This window comes from Oryctolagus cuniculus, chromosome 15 (assembly GCF_051225735.1).
Source record: "Oryctolagus cuniculus isolate XC-2025 breed Fujian yellow rabbit chromosome 15, ASM5122573v1, whole genome shotgun sequence".
Classification (NCBI taxonomy): domain Eukaryota; kingdom Metazoa; phylum Chordata; class Mammalia; order Lagomorpha; family Leporidae; genus Oryctolagus; species Oryctolagus cuniculus.
In genome coordinates, this window is record NC_142881.1 from 8,476,602 (window position 1) to 8,496,512 (window position 19,911).

The following is a 19,911-nucleotide window of genomic DNA, read 5'->3' on the forward strand; positions in this document are numbered from 1 at the left end:
AGAAAGGGGGGCCGGGGCTGTGGTGTAGCAGGTAAAGCCACCGCCTGTGGTGCCGGCATCCCATATGGGTGCCAGTTCAAGTCCTGCTGCTCCACTTCTGATCCAGCTCTCTGCTATGGCCTGGGAAATCAGTAGAAGATGGCCCAAGCCCTTGGGCCCCTGCATCCGCGTGGGAGACCCGGAAGAAGCTCCTGGCTTCGGATCGGCACAGCTCTAGTCACTGCAGCCATCTGGGGAGTGAACCAGTGGATGGAAGACCTCTCTCTCTCTCTCTGCCTCTGCCTTTCTGTAACTCTGCCTTTCAAATAAATAAATAAATAAATAAACAAACATCTAGAAGGGTCAAGAATGTGGATCTAAACAGTCAAATGCGGAGCCAGCACTGTGGTGTAGTGGGCTAAACCTCCACCTGAATCCCATATGGGCACCGGTTCATGTCCAGCTGCTCCTCTCACAATCCAGCTCTCTGCTGTGGCCTGGGAACGCAGTGGAGGATGATCCAAGTGCTTGGGCCCTGCACCTGCACAGGAGACCTGGAAGAGGCTCCTGGCTCCTGGCTTCGGATCAGACCAGCTCTGGCCATTTGGGGAGTGAACCGGTGGATGGAAGACCTTTCTGTCTGTCCCTCGCTCTGCCACTAACTCTACCCCTCAGATAAATCTTTCAAAATAGGCAAAGATCCTATGGGAGAAACACTTATGCTAAGGTAGGGAACAGATGCTGTAACGAATGCCTGAATGCAGCTGTGCTAATGGCAGTGTTTGCTGGAGCGGGAAGAGGGCGGGGCCTCTTTACTTGCGGAACAACTCGATGTGGACCACGGCCGGGGCGATCTTCTCCACCACGTCCGCGATGAAGTTGTATTTGTGGCGCAGGCTGTTGGGGTCTTCCTGCCCTGAGGAAAAGCAGAGACAGGACACTGAACCCGTCTGGGCTTGGTGCTGGTACAGAGGGAGAAGGGTGGGGGGCGCAGGGAGCCACTACCCCCACACACACCCCCACGCGCATGGAGACACAGGTGCACGGACACACCCATGTGCACACACAGCCTTGCTCACACACACACACACACATCCGCCCACTCACATACGCCACCCACATGCAGAAACAGGTGCACATGGAAACACACTGCCCTCTCACACGCACACACCCTCCCACGCTCATGTACACCACCCACGCGTGCACATACACATGCGTGAACATACACTTGCACGGACACACACATGCCTCCCAGGAGCCGGGAGTAAAACCGGGACTGCTCCCTGACACTCCCCTTGACCGCTCCCTGACACTCCCCGCGACCCGTGCCAGCTGCACACCCATGCGCTATTGCTCAGTTCTCGCCATGGCTGTGCCTCCAGGAACCAACGGCACCCAACGCCACACCTCCTGGCATAGCCCAGGGACACACCTGCCTCTCCAAGCTCTCCTTGCTGAGAGAGAAGGGGTGTCCCCGAGCAAAAGGGCCCCGTGCCAGCCCCCAGTCTTCAGCTGCTTTATCGCAAGGCTGGAACCTGGTCTCTGTGTGCACAGGGCGGTTTTTGAAGGTGCAGAAAATGATCTACGGCTCCCAGGGAGAGGGACCTGCAGGAAGCACACCGGCTGCCTGGCGTCACTGCAGGTCCCTTCGCCTTCCACCTTCACGCTGGTTGGTTCTTCACCTCCCCGGCACATAGGACAGTCGGGTAGAGCTCCCCCGTTATACCTAACGGCACAAACAACAGGACGATCCAGCAAGCTCCCTCGGCCCCACTTCGGGCACATCCACAACCTTTCCACTCCCCATGGGGCGGCCAGGTAGCCGTGAGCCAGGGCTGCGCCTCCCCGGATTCCAGCGGGGATGGAAAGGCTCCTCCCCAGCACGGAGCCTGGCGAACATCACGCTGACAGCTGTAAACAAGCCCGCTGGGCCTGGGCCCTGCGTCCTGGGGAGGGGGCAGGAGGAGGCTTGATCCCCGCAAGGCCAGCAACTCGGGGCGAGCGTGGCGTTTGCAGGGGGACAAGCGCTACAGCATTGACCCGCTTCCTCCTGCTGACTTCCCACACCAGATCTGGGAGAATCTGCCACAACTGGGTGCAAACGAGCACAGGTGTTTCCACCTAAAACGAGAGGCTGCTGCTTTCCTGCAGAGACTGGAGAAAGAGTCCGTCCACCAAGAAGACACCATGGAAGACCTAGAAGTCCAAGGGCCACCCTCCGTTGGCCAGGTGACCTCCATTTCCTGGCCTGGAAAATGGGGCCACAGCCCCAGTGTTGTGCGACTGAGTCCCTGTCTCTCGCTCTCACCCCGCACGCTGCGGGAAGACCGGGGCTGGCTCAACACGAGCACGGGCCCCGCACTCTCCCAGCCCTGCACACAAGCAATGGACAAGGAGCATAAGAGCAAGGGGAAGAGCCCCACGGGGAGCCCCGCCAGGCTCGCACAGCCAGAGAAGGGAAGCCGCCAGCCTCCCTCTGCATCGCCTGTGGACCAGCGTCCACAGGAAACAGAAACAAACAGAAGGAACAGCAACTATCTGCTCGCACATGGACACAGCGCCAATGCAAAGAGCAAGAAACGTTTGGCCTCTCCCCGGGCCATTTTCCAGTGAGGAATCCAAGGGTCTCTCCACCAGCAGCAGGGCTCGGGGCTAGAGTCCCACTCCAGGGACAGGCCTACCCATCAAACTAGAGGGAGCTGCTACTGCCTCGCGGGCCACACAAACCCTGGCTGGTCTACTGTCTTCCTTGCAGGGGCCAGGCCAGGCAGGGGCTCCCCATGGAGAAGCCCTGTCCCAGAATACACAGGGACTGCACGACACCCAGCACGGCCGCTACTAGCTGTGTGGCCTTACCCTTCCCCCAACCCCGAGTCTTGGCCCTTGTCCATATAATGCAAAGATAACAGCAGCTGCCCATCATGGTTTAGATGGTGATGTTGGGCGTCTCCGTAGGGAAAACACACCGGAGCAAGCCTTGGCATCCGGTTTAGAAAGAGAAAAAGCAAAGGATCTGCCAGGAGGTGGCTCTGAGCACTTCACTCGGCAGTGGCACAGCAGAGGGGACGGGAGAGGTGGAGTTCCCGCAGGCCCACTCCCCCTGCCGTGGCCAACTCGTGAGGGTCCTGAGGACGCCCCCACGAGCCATCCTGGCCACCCCTGCAGCGCATGAGGGGCAGGCCGTGCGGCAGCCACTTCCCTGGCCTTAATCTGTTCCTCAGGTTCTCAGTTATAAGGGTAGCCCACAGCCACCGCAGAGCGGGCAGGGGCCGAGTCCGCCTCGGCTGCAGCCAGCTGGGCTCCCAACCCTGCTGAAGCGACCAAGCAGAGGAAGCAAATCTCAGGTCCCCACGGAAGTCAGGGCCTTGCATCCTCCCGGCGCGGCGCCTTAGCCTAGAGGTGAGGTGCAGAAGGTGACGAGGAGGGGGAGCCCCCTGTGTGGCCACAGCCTGGCCCTGCGAGCTGCTCAGTGCTACCTAGGAAGCTGGCACGAGCTGGCATTCAGCAACTGCCCCCATAACAAGGCAAGACAAAGAAACGGTGCAAAGACTGAAGAGGGCAGTGTGAGACGGCCTGTGTGTGCAGACGCTGTGATGGTGATACACAAAGTCCTAAGGAATCTACAAAGCAGATTTGCAAGGAGAGAGCTTGTCCATAGATACCATCAATGGTATTTTCCTATGTGTCAGCAACAAACTATGGGAATCAAAATTTGAAAATATCTATTATTATAGCATAACAAAACGTTAAACACCCAGGAAAATGGCTTAAAAAGTAAGTGCAGGACCTGGGCACGGAAAGCTACAAAACAGAGCCAAAACAAAGAGTGAGATACACGGAGAACATTGGCCTAGTGGACAGAACACTCGCCACTGTTAAGCTATGAATTCTCAAATTAGGATTAAACAGATTCCAAATACAAAACCCTAGCAGGAGGTTTTTTTTTTTTTTTTTTTTTTTTTTTTTTTTTGACAGGCAGAATTAGACAGTGAGAGAGAGAGACAGAGAGAAAGGTTCACCCCCGAAATGGCCGCTATGGCTGGTGCGCTGCGCTGATCCGAAGCCAGGAGCCAGGTGCTTCCTCCTGGTCTCCCATGGGATGCAGGGCCCAAGCACTTGGGCCATCCTCCACTGCCTTCCCGGGCCACAGCAGAGAGCTGGACTGGAAGAGGAGCAACTGGGACAGAACCTGGCACCCCGACCGGGACTAGAACCCGGGGTGCCTGTGCTGCAGGCGGAGGATTAGCCAAGTGAGCCGTGGCGCCGGCCCTAGCAGGAGCTTTTGTAGAAATTGGTGACCTATTTTTAAAATTATTGTGGAAAGCAAAGAATCTAGAATATCCAAAACTATTCTCAAAAAGAAAAAAAACTAGGACGGGCGTTTGAATGCACAGGAGTTCAGACCCGGCCTGGGGTGCCCACTTGCTGTATGGGATCGCCTGGACTCCTGTTTTGACTCCACTCTCGATTCCAGTTTCCAGCTAGGGCACAGCCTGGGAAGCACAGTGGTGGCTCAAGTGACTGGGTCCCTGCTGCCCATGCACAGACCTGGACTGGGTGCCCTGCTCCTGGCCTCAGCCCCAGCACTGGTTACTGCAGAATTTGAGGAGTAACTCGGTAAATGGGAGACACATCTCCACCACTTCCACTCCCTCCTCCTCTCTCTCTCTCCCTCTCCTTCCCCCCTCCCTCCCTGCCTGCCTTTCAAATAACCTTTTTTAAAAATGTTTATAAGAAGAAAGAAGGAAAACGTGAATACTTAAGCTATGAGGCTTTCCCGTCTCTAATCCCAGGAATGAAACAGTGAGGCTCAACCACTACGGACACACAGATCTTTCCACTCACCTGGGACATACTTGTCATTCCTGATTCTAACACAACCAACGGCCCACTAAGGACGGCACCCACTAAGGATGGGACCGTTTGCCACAGTTTACAAGGTGCCAGGATTCAATCCCAAGACAAATAAAGGTTCTTCCGTCTTTCCTGCTTATAATCCCCTCGTGGAGGCCCCACTTCCTGGAGACCACACCCCTGCGCTCTCCAGGTGGCTACACAGGTACCGCTTAGCCACTTCCAAGAGCTTCCTCCTGGGAGGCGGAGCAGCCTCAGCATATCCACTACAGGTGTGGTTTTCCCAAACAGTATTTCTGATCCGCAGCTGGCTGAGCTCATGGGTGCAGAACCCAGGATGCAGAGGGCCGGCTGCCTTTGACACTTATCACACCGAACGAAGTCTGTTGCAGTGAAAATGAACATCACAGCGAGGGGATTGTGAGACAAAAGGTAATCTCTGCTCTAAAACAAGCACAACACCACACGTGCGCTTTCCACACACCAAAACGTGCTTCCTCCCCCTGCAAAGCACGAATGCCGGGTACAGATTAGACAGGCAGGAAGAAGACAGAAACAATCCTTGTGGTCTAAAGCCATGGTTCTGCAAGTCTGCCACGTGGCACACCACGGCGACACAGCACACGCGGATGCTTCCCACTTTCGAGGGAAGCACATTGGCACTCATTATCGGTTGGACACCTGGCAAAGCAGCTCTAGGTACTCCAGTTCCACAGTCAGATCTCACTACATCCCCTTGGATGATTCCGTAACGTTCATGAAGTTGGATTCCTGCAGGTTGCTGTGATAAAAAGAATGCATTGCACAAAAATCAGCGTTGACCTGGAAATGGGTGTCCTGTGGCACCCAACAGGTGCACACACCCCATTGCTAAGCCGTTGTGGTTACCAAATAATGAAATTAAAATGTCATCTTTTCTTTCTGTGTCTTTATTTCAAATAGCTACTATGTTGTAAGGATACAAACACTTACCAAGTTGTTTGGACCTAAGCACTTGATAAAAGGACCTGACTGGAGGCCGGCGCCGCGGCTCACTAGGCTAATCCTCCGCCTAGCGGCACTGGCACACCGGGTTCTAGTCCCAGTCGGGGCGCCAGATTCTGTCCCGGTTGCCCCTCTTCCAGGCCAGCTCTCTGCTGTGGCCAGGGAGTGCAGTGGAGGATGGCCCAAGTGCTTGGGCCCTGCACCCCATGGGAGACCAGGATAAGTACCTGGCTCCTGCCATCGGATCAGCGCAGTGCGCGGCCGCAGTGCGCCGGCCATGGCAGCCATTGGAGGGTGAACCAAAGGCAAAGGAAGACCTTTCTCTCTGTCTCTCTCTCTCTCACTGTCCACTCTGCCTGTCAAAAAAAAAAAAAAAAAAAAAAAAAAAAAAAGGACCTGACTGGAATTCTTCTGGCCAAGGGGGTGCCAGGAAGAACTACGGGGCCACCACGGCGTCATGGGAGCCCCTGCCTGGAGCTTCCCGGGCTCTGTCCAGTGGCTGATCCCGGATCCCTGCACAGATGCACTCATCAGAGCACAGGCCGATTTCCAGAGGAGGCCGGCAGAGCACCAGCTGAGAGCTGGCTGGGGCCCGGCTACGCGCTGTCATCACATGCTTGGGTCCAGGGCAGAAATGAGGCCATCGCACGGCAGCTGGCAGAGGCCAGGAACCCCCCCACCAACAGCTGCCACTGGCCAGGGTGGCGGCAGGCATCACGGGGCCCACACATGTGCTCTGGAGTCACTCCTGTGGCGGGGGATGGTATCTACCAGGTATGGCCACGGCGGCCAGGACTCTCCACCTGCTCACCTTGCTGGCTCCCCCAGAGTAGGCAGAGGCTGGCAGAGGTCAGAGAGTAGGTAGGTAGTGGGAAGATAAAAGAGGATAGATTAGGGGCCGGTGCTGTGGTGTAGCGGGTAAAGTTGCCACCTGCCGTGCCGGCATCCCATATGGGCGCCAGTTTGAGACCCAGCTGCTCCACTTCCTATCTAGCTCTCTGCTATGGCCTGGGAAAGCAATGGAAGATGGCCCAGGTCCTTGGGCCCCTGCACCCACATGGGAGACCTGGAAGAAGCTCCTTGCTCCTGGCTTCGAATCGGCACAGCTCTGGCTGTTGCAGCCTACTGCAGACTGAACCAGGGGATGGAAGACCTCTCTCTCTGCCTCTCCTTCTCTCTCCGTGTAACTCTGACTTTCAAATAAATAAATATATCTTTTTTAAAAAAGAGGATAGATTGGATTATTGATACTAACAATAATGGTAACAGATAACTCTCTTTTATCCCACAGGATATATTACAAAATCACTATCTCATGAAAAGGTGCTCAGAGTCCAGAACCACAGCATATAGGACAAGAAGTATTGGTGGATCAGTCAGTTAACTAGAAAAACGAATTATTTTTCTGGATTTTGTGGTGTTAGTGTTGTCTGTCCACCTGTTTAAGTTTGTGATTCGGGGTAGCTTCTTTGGCAATCTAAAGAATCATCTTATACATAATGTTGTATTCATACCTTTGAGCTCATTTCCTTAAAGAAATTCCCTGAATCCTGCAAGTCTCAGATCCCATAAGACATAGACCTGCAGGGGGAAAGGTGTCAACTGCTGCCTAGGCAGCAGGTGCCACCCCTTACCTGCCTCCAGCCAGCAGGTAGGGGCACAGGCTGCCTCGGCTGGCCCTGGGGACCCACAGGCACCAATACTGCACAGCCAGCCTGGAGGTTCTCTTTAAAGGAGCGAGGCAGCGCCCCCCACATCCTCTCTGGCAGTCCTTGAGACCCCCAGACCAACCCTCTGCCCAGCCCCCGGGGTCAGCCAGGCTATGAAGGTCACGGTGCCTAGGGAATGGCACAGACTTCAGACCCCGATTCTGCCCCTCCCAGCGTGGGACTGCAGGCAGTGCCTCCCGTTCTGAGCGCTCAGTCCCCCTTGTCTGTAACATGGGGGTTTGTGAGATGAAGCCACAGAGCCCTGAATCTTCCACCTGGCCGGTGGAAGCCAGGGACTCCGGGTCATCACCTCCCAGCTCTGAGCACACTTGTGGGGTGGGGGTGGGGGGAGTGGGGGGGTCTCCACACCCCTCCCAGCTACCCTTCACACCTCCCGCTGTCTCCCGTCACTCCTCAGGTTTTCCAGGAACTCCACGCTACCGTCCAATTCAGGCAAGTGTGATCTCTGTTCTCAGTGTCTCCCCCTCTCTGATCACGCACTTTGGGATACGTGAACCTACCACAGGATCCCCACGTCCTGTCTGAGCTGCAGTGGCCTCCATCTCACAGCTCTGGCTCCCAGGCCTCCTTGGCGCACACGCCTGCCCCTGCAAACTTCTCCCCAGCCCCCTGCATCCAGGTCTCCCTTCCTGCCTACACTACCTCAGTCTCCCCCCCTGCAGCTACCAAATCCCACCCAGCTCACACAGCACCAGCAGGAGAAACAACAGCCCCTACTTGTTGAGCACCTCCTGCAGGCCATGCACAAGGCTGGGCCCAGAGATGTTCTCCCTGGGCGCTCCCCAAGTCCACAGGGTGCATCTTGTGCTTGGTGGGCAGGGCAGGATCAGAGAAGGGGCCCACAAGCTGCAGCTCCCTGCTCTGCATCTGCGCTTCCTCTCCAGGCCCAGCCCCCCTCACGGTGGGAACACGCTTCAGGCTTCCGGGCTAGGAGTCCGGCCCGGATGAGAGATTGAGAACCCAAGTGTGCCTTCCAGCAAGAACAATCCCCCTTCCGATTCCTCAGCAGAGCTGATAAAGTACAGCTAATTTGGAAAACAGAGCGCAGTGTATTTGAGGGCAAAGACATGAATCCTTCTTTATTCCGGGGAACAGCAAGTTCCCAAAATTCAAATCAGATTGATCAAATCCCTGCATTTTAATGCACTGTCCTACATTCATGGCGCAGCCCAGGGCACGAGGAAAACCAAGATCTGTGCCAACTCGGAAAGGCGCGCCACGGCCACGGCAGCACACGAAGACCCGGGACCCTCCTGCACAGCCTCACCCTGCTGCCCGGTCACATGCATTTGGTTTAAAACCCTAAATCCAGATTAAGGACATAAGAGCGTCCCAGGAGCTGCCGGAAGGGCGGCCTTCCCGGGGCGGGGCCTGGGAGCCCTGGGCAGTCTGCACCAGCTGACACGGCAACCACCCGCCGAGGTGCGAGGCGCCCACCTCGGTGTTCTGCAGAGCTGGACAGAGCACTCACACCCACCCCCCACACACACCCAGACAGACATATACACACCCACACACATACACACACCCACACCCACATATATACACACACATACATACACACACCCACACATACACACACACATACACACCCCCACACATACACATACACACCCCCACACATACACACCCCCCCCCACACCCTGGCAGAGGGGGGCTATGTGGCCCCGGGAAGGGCCCTCCTGGCTCTCAAATCCCGTGTACTTTTTGATCCAGTTTCTCCCACTTTAATGCCAGCAAAGGTTTCCACGAGCCTACAGGAGCAGAGCCCGGTCCCCACAACTGCCAGGACTCAGGAAAGGGCAAGGGGTAAAGCAAGGTGTCCAGACTGGGCGAGGAGGGAGACTGGGGCGGGCTCGGGCTGGCCAGGGGTGGGGGGGCCCGGCCTCGTCCACAGGCCCAGCTCCCGAGGCTTCCAGTTCAGTCTTGCGTTCCCGCCTGCACATGGATGACAAAAGCTACAGAGGTTCTTTCAAAGGCAGAGGCACAGGACACAGGGGGCCAGTGACGGCCAATGCAAAGCTGTCCCACTCCCACTCCCACATCTGGGGCCAGGAAGCCACCTGGGCCACCTGGGGCCTGGAGGAGTCATCACCCAGGCGACTGGCGCTGGCCCTGGCCCCAGGTCAGAGTCCTGCCTGGGGGCCCTGGGGAGTGCCCCCTGGTCCCCTGCAGACACACAACCACTGCAGACAGCAGGCAGAACTGGGAATAAAGGAAGCACACACAGCAGGCCCCCAGTGTGCGGCGGGGGGTGGGGGTCATGAAACACGGGATCATCTAGAGGACTGGTTCAGTCTACAAACACATCTGGGACACTCTCCTCGGCTGGCGTCGGCACCTTCCCGCAGCCCAGCCCCAGCTCAGGCCAGTGTCTGGCGCCCCATCCTCCAAGTGCCATTAGCAGGCCTCAAACCCAGGGGCCCCAGCAACCCGCCACCGTGGAGCGCATGCAGGAGGTCACCCCCTCTCTTGTTCAGGCGGTCCTAGGGCCACGCCTCACGTCCGCAGTAACCCCTCCAGTCCTCAGGTAAACACGCAGATGCTGCTCACCGTCTGACTAAATCCAGCCCAATCCAGTAAGGCCCTCCAGAGGGAATGACACTGCAGGCACCTATCTGCAGAGGTCTGCATTGATCCACACTCACAGCTCAGCGCCTTGTCAGTGAGGCGCACACACACACACCCACACCCACACACATACACACACCCACACAAACACACACACACACCTACCCACCCACATACACATGGCTGTCCTCCAGGCCCCTCCTGCACAGACCGGCCCCAGCCAAAGCCCCCTACCCACACTGCTGACAGGCTGGGGAGTAGGGGGAAGGAGGGATGGGTGTGCAATACGGCGGAGAAAAGCCCCGCATGCAGACACAGGTCAACAGACACCCACTGCCTGCAACAGGCCAGCCACCAGGGTCACCAGAAGGGTGGCCCCGGAGCCCTGGGCCCCGCCTCAGGAAGGACAGAGCTGCTCCACCACTCTGGCTGCACAACAGCAGGAGGTCCAAGGAGGATGCCTGTCCCAGGCGCGGGCAGGTGCGTGCAGAGAGGACCAGGAGGCCTGTGGTTAACTCACCTGACACGCAGCTGGGAGAGAGGCTGGTTCCCTTTCAGAAAGGGCCAGGGGGATGATTTTTCCCTAAGAAAAGCTCCCTCAGTGAGGCTTCTGGCTGAATTTGCAAACGACAAACCCTGAGGAGCACAGATGGCCCCAGTAGGGAGAAAGAGAGGCAAGGGGCTGCATTTAAAGGGGCCCAGGAGCTCAGTACTTCCTCCTCCCAGAGGGTCAGGAGAGAAATCAACTGAAAAGGGTTCCCAGTGGCTAAGGAGGCTTAAGGCGCAAATGGGAGGGGCCTCCTTGTGCCAGGGGAGGTCGCCTGGGGAAGAGGGAAAAAGTCAACGCAGCCCAGGGTGCAACTCATTTTCTGTCTGAGTGGCTGTGTTCTCCTGCTCCACTCCTCGACATTCCAAGGAAACTTGTTGGTGGCGGCAGCTCCAATGGCGAGCAGAGCCCAGTGCCGGTCTGGGGTGTGGAGGCAGCAGAAACAGAAGCGAGACCTTGCACATTCCAGAAAACCAGACCCCCATTCTAATCGGTGCTGCGGCTGCACATTCCACAGCGCGGGGGGCACCGGCGCGGAGGGGCCGTGCGGGGAGGCAGCCTTGGGCCCTGCGGAGAAAAGGCACGGGACGGGCAGGGGCATCGCCGAGCTGTGGCCACCACAGCCCGCGGAGGTCTCAAATCAGCCCGAAACCCTGCGTGCTGTCAGAGGCACTGGCTGCAAACCGACGGAAGAACTAAACGGAAAAGGCACAGCCTGGGCCTGCAACCTGCCACGGCTAACGGCCTTCAGGCTCCCTCTCCTTAAAACACAGGGCGTCCACCGTGAGCAGCCACTGGTTTGTATTTTGAAGGTTAAAAATTGAGCAAAATAAAGCAATGGAATTCAGGAGGGTTTCCTGTGACCTCCTTCTTTCCTTTCCGCGGAGAAAAGAGAAAGGGGGCGGAGCCGGGAAGCCTGGCCCCAGTCTCCAGCCCGCACTGGCACTTCCAAGTGCTGGCAGCCCTGCCTTCCGGTGCCGTCTCCCAGGCAGCTCCGAGTGGGAAAAGTGCGACCCACGCCAGACCTCAGGCTGCAAATCCGTCACCCGCCCCAGTCCGTGGCACTCTGAGCAGGATTTGTTCACAGGGGCTGGGCCAAGGCTGCAGCAGGAGATGACCGGGAAAGACAGGGAAGTGAAGAGAGGAAGATCACCCCTACAAGTCCAGGACAGTCTCTGTCCCCTGGGTCGCATCGGGACCCAGCTTCCTGGGGACACCCGGCCAGCCCTGCGCGCCGCTACCCGGGCTGTCAGTCACAGGCTCAGCCCTGTTCTGCAGCTTTACGGGGGAAAAGGTGCCTATGGGTTCTCAGTCTCACTGGCGCGCGCACACACACACACACACACACACTCCGGCTTGCACACGGGAGGCAGGGTGGCATCTGCAGCCTCCTGGGGCCTGTTTCAAGTATCAGCAGTCTCCAGTCGATTCCACCAATTTCTTTTTTCAGATGTCTCCTGAATGCCCGAGGCGAGGTGTCTATTATTATCTTCTGGGAAACAGCTGACCGCTCAGCTCACAAAAACACGATTAACTTTCCTCTTGATAAGCATCTGGCTCCAGTCCTGACCTTCGCAGATTTCTCGGCTGGGACCTCTTCCGGCCTGGACTCCTCTGCTTGTTGTGTCTGGAGCTGCCGGGGAGGGCCGGGGTGGGGGAAGGGAGGGCCTGGAGCCCCTGAGCAGCCGCTCCCCCCTCCCCAACCTGTCTGCTGGTGAACTGCTGTCCTTGAGAAAGCAGAAGAGAGTAACTTGTAAAACTGACAGATGCCAGAGAGCAAGCTGGCCCCCGTACAACGTGAAAAGTGGGTCCTGGGACCCAAGACCAGCCTCCCTCCCTTTCTGGGCCCGGGTGCCTGGTCGGTAAGGTAAGGGGTGAGCCAGACCATTTCCCGACATCCCTTGCAGCTCCAGAATAGTTCTATGATCCAACAAACCTGGAAGGCGCTTTTCCTGTGTTTTCCTTTTGGCCCCTAAGTCCCATCCACATAGAATGTGCTCTGGGGGGGGCCCTTTGTCCTGAGTCCGGCTTCTTCCAACAGAACCTGCGGTGCGGCTCCGGAGCTCAGAGCGTGAGCGACTCTGCCTGGGCTGGGGACTCCCATGAGGCAGAGATGACAGAAGCAGAGTCTAGTCTGCCCGTGCCCATTCAGTGGAGTATTTTCAGGTATGAAATGCAGGGAGGCAGGGACACAGCTGCGCGCGGATGACTCCTGAGAGCACTGCTTTACGACAGAAGCCAGGCTTCCTGGGTGGTTCGCTCACACGAAACGCCCAGAACAGGCGATGCACAAAGTGGACCGGTGGCTGCCTAGGAGGGCAGAGGGCAACTGTGGCGTGTCTGCTAATGCGCCTTGGGTATTTCATGTTGGGGTAGCAAAAACGTTCTGGAATCAACTCCATGACCAAATACAAGCCCTGAATTGTGCACTTAAGGAGGGTGAATGTTACAGTGCATGAGTTGTAGCCCTATGCAGCCATTAGAAAGTCTCACGTTTCTTCTCACAGTTCCAATGTGCCCACCAGAAAACTGAACGCTGCACATGCAGCTCATGCTGATCTTCTACCAGGGGCACAAAACACCTGAACAAATGTGCTCTTCACTTCTCAAAAACAAACCTGGACGCCTCGTGCTTCCTGGTCAGCACTGGTGTCCAGAGGCTCAGCACAGTGAGCCCAGTGCCAGCGTCCAGGCACTCGGGTTCCCTGTCCTGTCCTGGCTGATCTTGGGCTAGCATGTCCCCTCACTGGCCTCTCCTCCAAAGCACCAGGGTTGTACCAGACGATCTCACGACCATGGAAGCCTCCAGGCCTGTTGGCTTGGGATCAAAACTCACCCCAGGTCCGGGAGAAGCACCTGTTCCCATGCTCATTCTACTCCAAACTTGGCTGGTTTCTTAAAAGTAATCAGCCTGGCTCCTGGCTTCGGATTGGTCCAGCTCTGGCCATTGTGGCCATTTGGAGAGTGAACCAGCAGATGGAAGATCTCTGTCTGTCTGTCTGTCTGTCTCTCTCTCTCTCTATCTCCTTCTCTCTGTGTGTAACTCTTTCAAATAAATAAATAAATCTTTTTTTTTTAAAAAAAGTGATCAGCCTAAGAATGAAAGTCGTTGGAATACTGACGTGGAGGCCGACCACTGGAACAGAATGTCGGGCTCGGGACCAACCTCTTCTGTTATGTCTGCCAGGGGAGTCCTTCCTGACTTTCAGTGACTTAAAGGGTTGAAATGCTACAGCTGATGGCAACAAACATTGCCACAACCCTCTGGGAAACAATTTGCAATGTATCTATGCACCAAAGACTACCAAAAACATCCATATCCTTTTATCTGGGCATTGCACTTCTTAATACCATCTTAAGAGAACACCCCTAGTTCCAGAAATAACCATACATGTGGAAATGTTCGTGTCGGTATTGCCTGCAGGCACAGCCGTGGGCCCAGTGGACACGGGCAGGGGAAGAGTTCAGCAAGGATGGACGATGCCCTGGACAGAGATGAGCAAGCTGCTGGAATAGTGGTCATGGTGAAACTAGGGATGTTTTCCCCCGCTTTTTGATGTGATTATGTTACATTCATAACTCTAAAGCCTCATACGGGGCTAGCACTGTGGCACAGTATGCTAAGCCTCTGGCTGTGGTGCTGGCATCCCATATGGGATGTGTCCCGGCTTCTCATCTTCTGCTCCAGCTCTCTGCTATGGCTGGGAAAGCAGTAGAAGATGGCCCAAGTCCTTAGGGCCCTGCACCCAGGTGGGAGACCCCGAAGAAGCTCCTGGCTTCCGATCAGCACAGCTCCGGCCATTGCAGCCATCTGAGGAGTGAACTAGTGGATGGAAGACCTCTCTCTCTCTGTGCCTCTCTGTAACTCTGTCCTTCAAATAAAAAATTTTAAAAAAGACCCTGACCCATCTCAGCCCTGACGCATCCGTGTGGACTGCGGCATTCCCACGGATCCCGTTTCCCATCAGCTGAGTGCTGCAGTCACCACTCAAGGGCGCTTACCCGTGCTCACAGCTCTCGAGGGCGGGAGCCGCTCATCCTCCAGATGGTTCTCTACCAAGGAGACATTGCTTTGGGAAAAGAAAAATTCCCTTCAACAAGATTTGAAAAGGGAGACTAAGAGTGAGCACCGACTGCTTCTCTCACCTCACAGGACAACCTCACGCGTGGCCCCGTCCTCACTCAAACCCCCACTGCCCCAGCAGGAGGGTGAGGCTAAGGGGGGCAGATGGACAGACCCACTGCTGTGTGCGTCATTTTGTGTGCCTCTGTCTCCCTGTCTGGGAGGAGAAGGGCTGTGGGACCAGCGTCAGGACCTCCTCCCTCTGAGATTCTGTCCTCCCTGCACGTCAGATGGTGGCTGTAGCGGGGCGGTGGCGTCCCCGTCCACGAGATCCGTGAAGACAGGGCTGATGTGGTTAGAGATGGGTTCTCAGGGTGACAGCAGCAAGGTATTCTGCCGAGGATGGAAGAACGCCAGGGTTGCCCACAGAGCGCGTTCCAAGGGAAGCGTCCCAGAACCCAACCAACAGACACAAATGCACGCGGGTCCTTCCCACACTGTCTCCAGTCCCTGCCCTCCCCCGTACCCCTGTACTGTTATCAGACTTTTCCTCTTGGGTTTCTCCCACTGGGGGCTGAACCCTATTGGGCTACATTTTTCAGAGCCCAAAGTGTCCAACTGGTATAGAAACCTCAGGCTAACATCTAAGGAGTCTCAGCTCAGGCCGCGCCTCGATCAGAAAGCGGTCATGAGGATGTACAACCCGAGAACACAGACCGCAGCTCCCAGGAAGCAGTGCATGCCCTCTGTGCTGGGGACACAAAGGCTGGCTGCACATTTGGTAAAACATCTGAGAAGCAGGTGTCTGGGACCAACGCCGTGGAGACGACGGTGATGAGCTAAGCCTTCGGTCTCCCTGAAACAGAGGGTCAAGTTCAGTCACCTTGGCCGTGTCTCCATGGCACAAGGGAACACACCTGCTACAGTCTGGGTCTGGCTTGAGTGTGCCCCACAAAGTTCATGTCCTGGAGGCCCGGGCCCCTATCTGGTGATATGGGGAGGCGGCGTGGAACCTTGAAAACACAGACCCCGGTGAGAAGTGACTGAGTGACGGAGATGCTGTCCTTAGGAAGAAGTAAGGCAGTTCTCACGGACCCTGCCTGGTTATCAGGAGAGGGATACAAGAGCAAGCCTGGGGGCCGGCGCTGCCGCGTAGTAGGCTAAGCCTCTGCCTGCAGGCACAGGCATCCCAAATGGGCACCAGTTTGTAACCTGGCTGCTCCTCTTCCGATCCAGCTCCCTGGTAATGTGCCTGGGAAAACAGTGGAAGATGGCACAAGTGCTTGGGCTCCTGCATCCGTGTGAGAGACCTAGAAGAAGCTCCTCGATCCTGGCTTTGGATCGGCCCAGCTCTGGCCGTTGCAGCCATTTGGGGAGTGAGCCAGCAGATGGAAGATCTCTCTCTGTCTCTAGATCTCTCTCTGTCTGTAACTCTACCTCTTGGATAGATAGATGATAGGTAGGTAGGTAGATAGATAGATAGATAGCACAGCCCCTCCCTCTGCCTCTGGCTCTGCTTCACCAGGTGAGCCCCCCTGGCACGTGCTCTCAGCTTTGTGACACCACCTGGGATGAGCCCTCACCAGAACACAGCCCGGGTGGGCACCACGCCCTTGAACCTCCAGCCCTGTGAGCTAAATGACCCTCTTTCTTTGTAAAATGCCCAGCCTCGGGTATTTCATCACAGTGACAGAAGCTGACAGTGTCCAGAGGAGACCGGCAGCTGGACCCCCAGGAAGCATGCTGCTTTTTCCACACTTCTGGCTCCGCAGCCGGGTGGTCAGTCTACCAGGAGTTCTGGAAGAATCTGGAGCCGCCACCTGGAGGCCCTAATCCCTCTGTGTTTCAGGACCCTCTCGCGCGGGTTAATCCCATCGCACCCTCACAGTCTCCTGCTGATGCCTCTGGGCAGCGTCACTGTTCCCTGTCCCCACGCTGGGCCCAGAAGAGGCAGGTGCCGATGCAAAATGCGCCAGCGGGCCGCCGGTGTCACAGAGCAGACTCGGGCGACCCCAGCAGCCCCCTGCAGGAACGGATGAACCACAGCTGCCCTGAGCAATCCACCAGCTCTGCCTGGCGTCTACACAGCAGGAGAACACACGCACGCTTCTCAAGCCCACGCAGAACCATCTCCAGCACGGACCATGTGCTAGACTAGAAAACACGCTCTTAGCAAATGTGAAAGAATAGAAATCACACAAAGTATGTCCTCAGACCACAATGGAATTGCCCTAGAAATTAGTAACGGAAAAACAGCTGGCAAACCTGCCCCCAAATGTCTGGAAACTAAGCAACACACTCTAAACCACACTTGAGTAAAAGAAGGCAAGAATAGATCCGGGGCAAAACAGACTTGGGTTCTAATCCTGGCTGTCTCCTCCTACAGGGTGGCCTGAGACAAGTTCTACCCCAGCTCCCATCTATTTCCTCGGCTAGGCAGCAGGCGTCATACCCCTACCTCCCTGGGTAGCTGGAAGAGAGGAGAAGCCAGGTGCATAACACAGCTAGCACAATGCCAAGCTCAAGGGCACTCAGCGGTGCTGGACTTCCGGTCACTGTTCTGTTTGGTGGCATTTCCCACTACCCTAATGGCCCTGGAGCACGTGATACCCCCACACCCTCTTCCCCCCATCTCCTGTGCCGGAGAAAAGCAGATGTGACGGCTGAATGCGGAACCCTTCCCCTCCCGGATCCAGCTGGCAGCCATGCGCCTGGGCAACCCCAACTGGCAGGACTCGGCGCCCAGCCGTCCCCACCAGATACTGACAGCAAAGACAGCTGTTCTTAGTCACGGGCTGGGGGATGACACCGGTGCTGCATGCGCGGGTAGATCTTGCCCAAGCCCATATGGAAGAGAATTCTGCGGCGAATCTCACCAAACGCTGAGCAAATCATGGCTCATCACACAGACAGAGCTGCCATCTTATTCTTGAAATCTCATTGCACAACGAAGGAAGATGTTCCTGAGGTTTCCAAATGTTGCACAAGGCTCTGACTCATTATGACTGGGTAATTCAAATTTGGAGATTATCAGAAATTCCAATCACACTGTGCCCTCAGTGTGCACAAGGAGACGTACTTGTCCTGTGGCCACGGCCCAGAGGCTGTCTCGCAATGCTGTGGACAGTTGCTTCTTATGAAACAGGCTTACTCAACAATTTGTCCTAGGAATCTAAAATAGTAGCGTATCCGAGCACTCCCAGGCCACTTTGTGGGTGTCTGGGTCCTTTCTTAAGACAAATCTCCCCACGGGAGAAGTTCCCAAAGGGTGGAGACCAAGCCGAGCATCCTTCCCGGGTCCCAAAACTTCTACGAACTCACACGTCCCCGGCGTCAGTCTCCAGGAGCGCTCATGAGATGGGAGCCGCGGACCTGCAGGCATCCACGCAGCTCTGGGTCCCCGAGCAGCCACAGCGTCTCAGGCGGCCCAGGCGATGACTGACGGCTTCCAAGGGAGGGTGACGGGCAAGGCGGCTTCTGACCCCCTCTGCCCAAAGAACCTCACGGACACAGAAACCGGCAAACGCCAAGCCAGCCCACAGCGCCTCCTTCTCTGCGGGGGCCACCCAGCTCACCCCCAGAGACAAGGGCATTCCAGCACCCCTCCTGCTGAGCTGATGCCCTTGTCACGGCCTTGATGATGATGATGATGATGATGATGATGATGAAGATAACCTTTATGCAAATATTGATAGAATCCTAGAAATGCCCCAGGCACAGAGACAGGCTTGGTCAATGTGCCCTTCCATCCTACCACGTCTCCAGGGGGTGTGCGTGCAGAGACCACTATGCCCACGCCTGTTACCTTGCTGAGTAAGGGCTGCCCAAAGGGCTGCCCTGCCTTCAGACGCCCCGCCCTGCCGCCGGGCATCACAGGACTTGAGCACGCGGCCACCAAGTCTTATTCAATTCTGAGTATACAGCAGGTGTTCAATAGGTGCCCCGAGTGAACCCAACAGTGGAATTCGTGTCACTGATTCCAGAAGCTGAACTCTGCACCGGTCCAGCACCGCCAGGCCTCCGAGGTGCACCGTTCTGGCGCATGCCCCCACCCCCACCGTGCTGTGGAGCCAGACACCTGTCCCTGCGCAGGCCTGAACCACAGCAGCTTCCACGCCATTCTCGGAGCCTTGTGGAGAGGCACTCAGAACGGCGACGCGTCTCAGAGTCTCTGTGGACGGCACTTGTCCTCTGTCTTCCGTTCTTGCTTAATGGTAGAGCAGGTGGAAAAGAAAAGGGGCGGCTCACCCCAGAGGGCCGGATGCAGCCAGGCATGGGGACGGCCCCCAGCTCAGCTCTCAGGACGGGGCCTGTCACTCCCCGGGTCCCCTGGAGACTCAAGGCAGCCAGCACAACGCCAAAGCACAAGGCAGCCGGGATGAAGAGGGGTGACAGCCACTCCACGCCAGCCTTGGCTTTCACCATCCACAACTGAAGCAAAAGAAGTAACCCCGAGAGAAACCAGCCGAGCCTGTAAGACAGGCAGGAGGTGCAAGGCTGACTTTCCCACAAGAATCACAGCGCATTCTGGCCAGAAAGGGCCTCAGAGAGCACCCGGGCCAGTGCCCTCACCCCTGGAGCCCCACGGGGTCAAGGAGGCCAGTCCCCTGGGCAGGTGACAGCCCCCGAGAGCCAGAGCCAGGTGTCGGGCCTCCAGCCCTCCACCCCCACGGCCTCCCAGGGAGCTCTCCCCGCCTGCCAAGCCTGATTTCTTCTTCAAATTAAGCCTGGCCCGAGCTATTTATTCAAGAGAAATATAAGCTCATGGAAAGTCTGGGTTCTGAATCCAAGACGGGAAAGTCATCCAGGATCCCAGCGCTCCCATCAGACGCCACGTGCAGCCCCACAGCACGGAGGCCGCCGGGCCTGCCCATGGCTGGTTCACCGTCCCCACCGAGATCGCTTGCTGAATGCGGTTATTTTAAGCTCCCATGCAAGCTATTTACGGCTCTCCTGGATGCAGTGAAGTAACTCGGACGCTTGGCTCTTCATCCTGTTAACTTACTAATTTTACCAAACCTTCATGTCTGAACTGCTTAGCCAGACCAGCGGAGCAATAAAAGAAGCTGGCCCATCAGAACGAGCGAGGCCTCCCACGCGGCTCCAAAGACCTTCGTGTTTCAAACGACTCAAGGCCGGAGACTCGGTCCCCAAACACATTGCTGGAGCCACAAAGGATGCCA

General features: G+C 56.6%; 1 protein-coding gene across 1 annotated transcript in view; it reads right to left on the reverse strand.

Moving 5' to 3' along the window:
* The window catches only part of HTRA1 (HtrA serine peptidase 1), a 51,000-nt gene that overhangs the window by 25,834 nt on the left and 5,255 nt on the right, over positions 1–19,911 (reverse strand). The window contains exon 2 of the mRNA XM_051824326.3: positions 796–895. Within this exon, the coding sequence (XP_051680286.1) occupies positions 796–895 (100 nt within the window). The remainder of the gene's footprint in view (positions 1–795; positions 896–19,911) is intronic.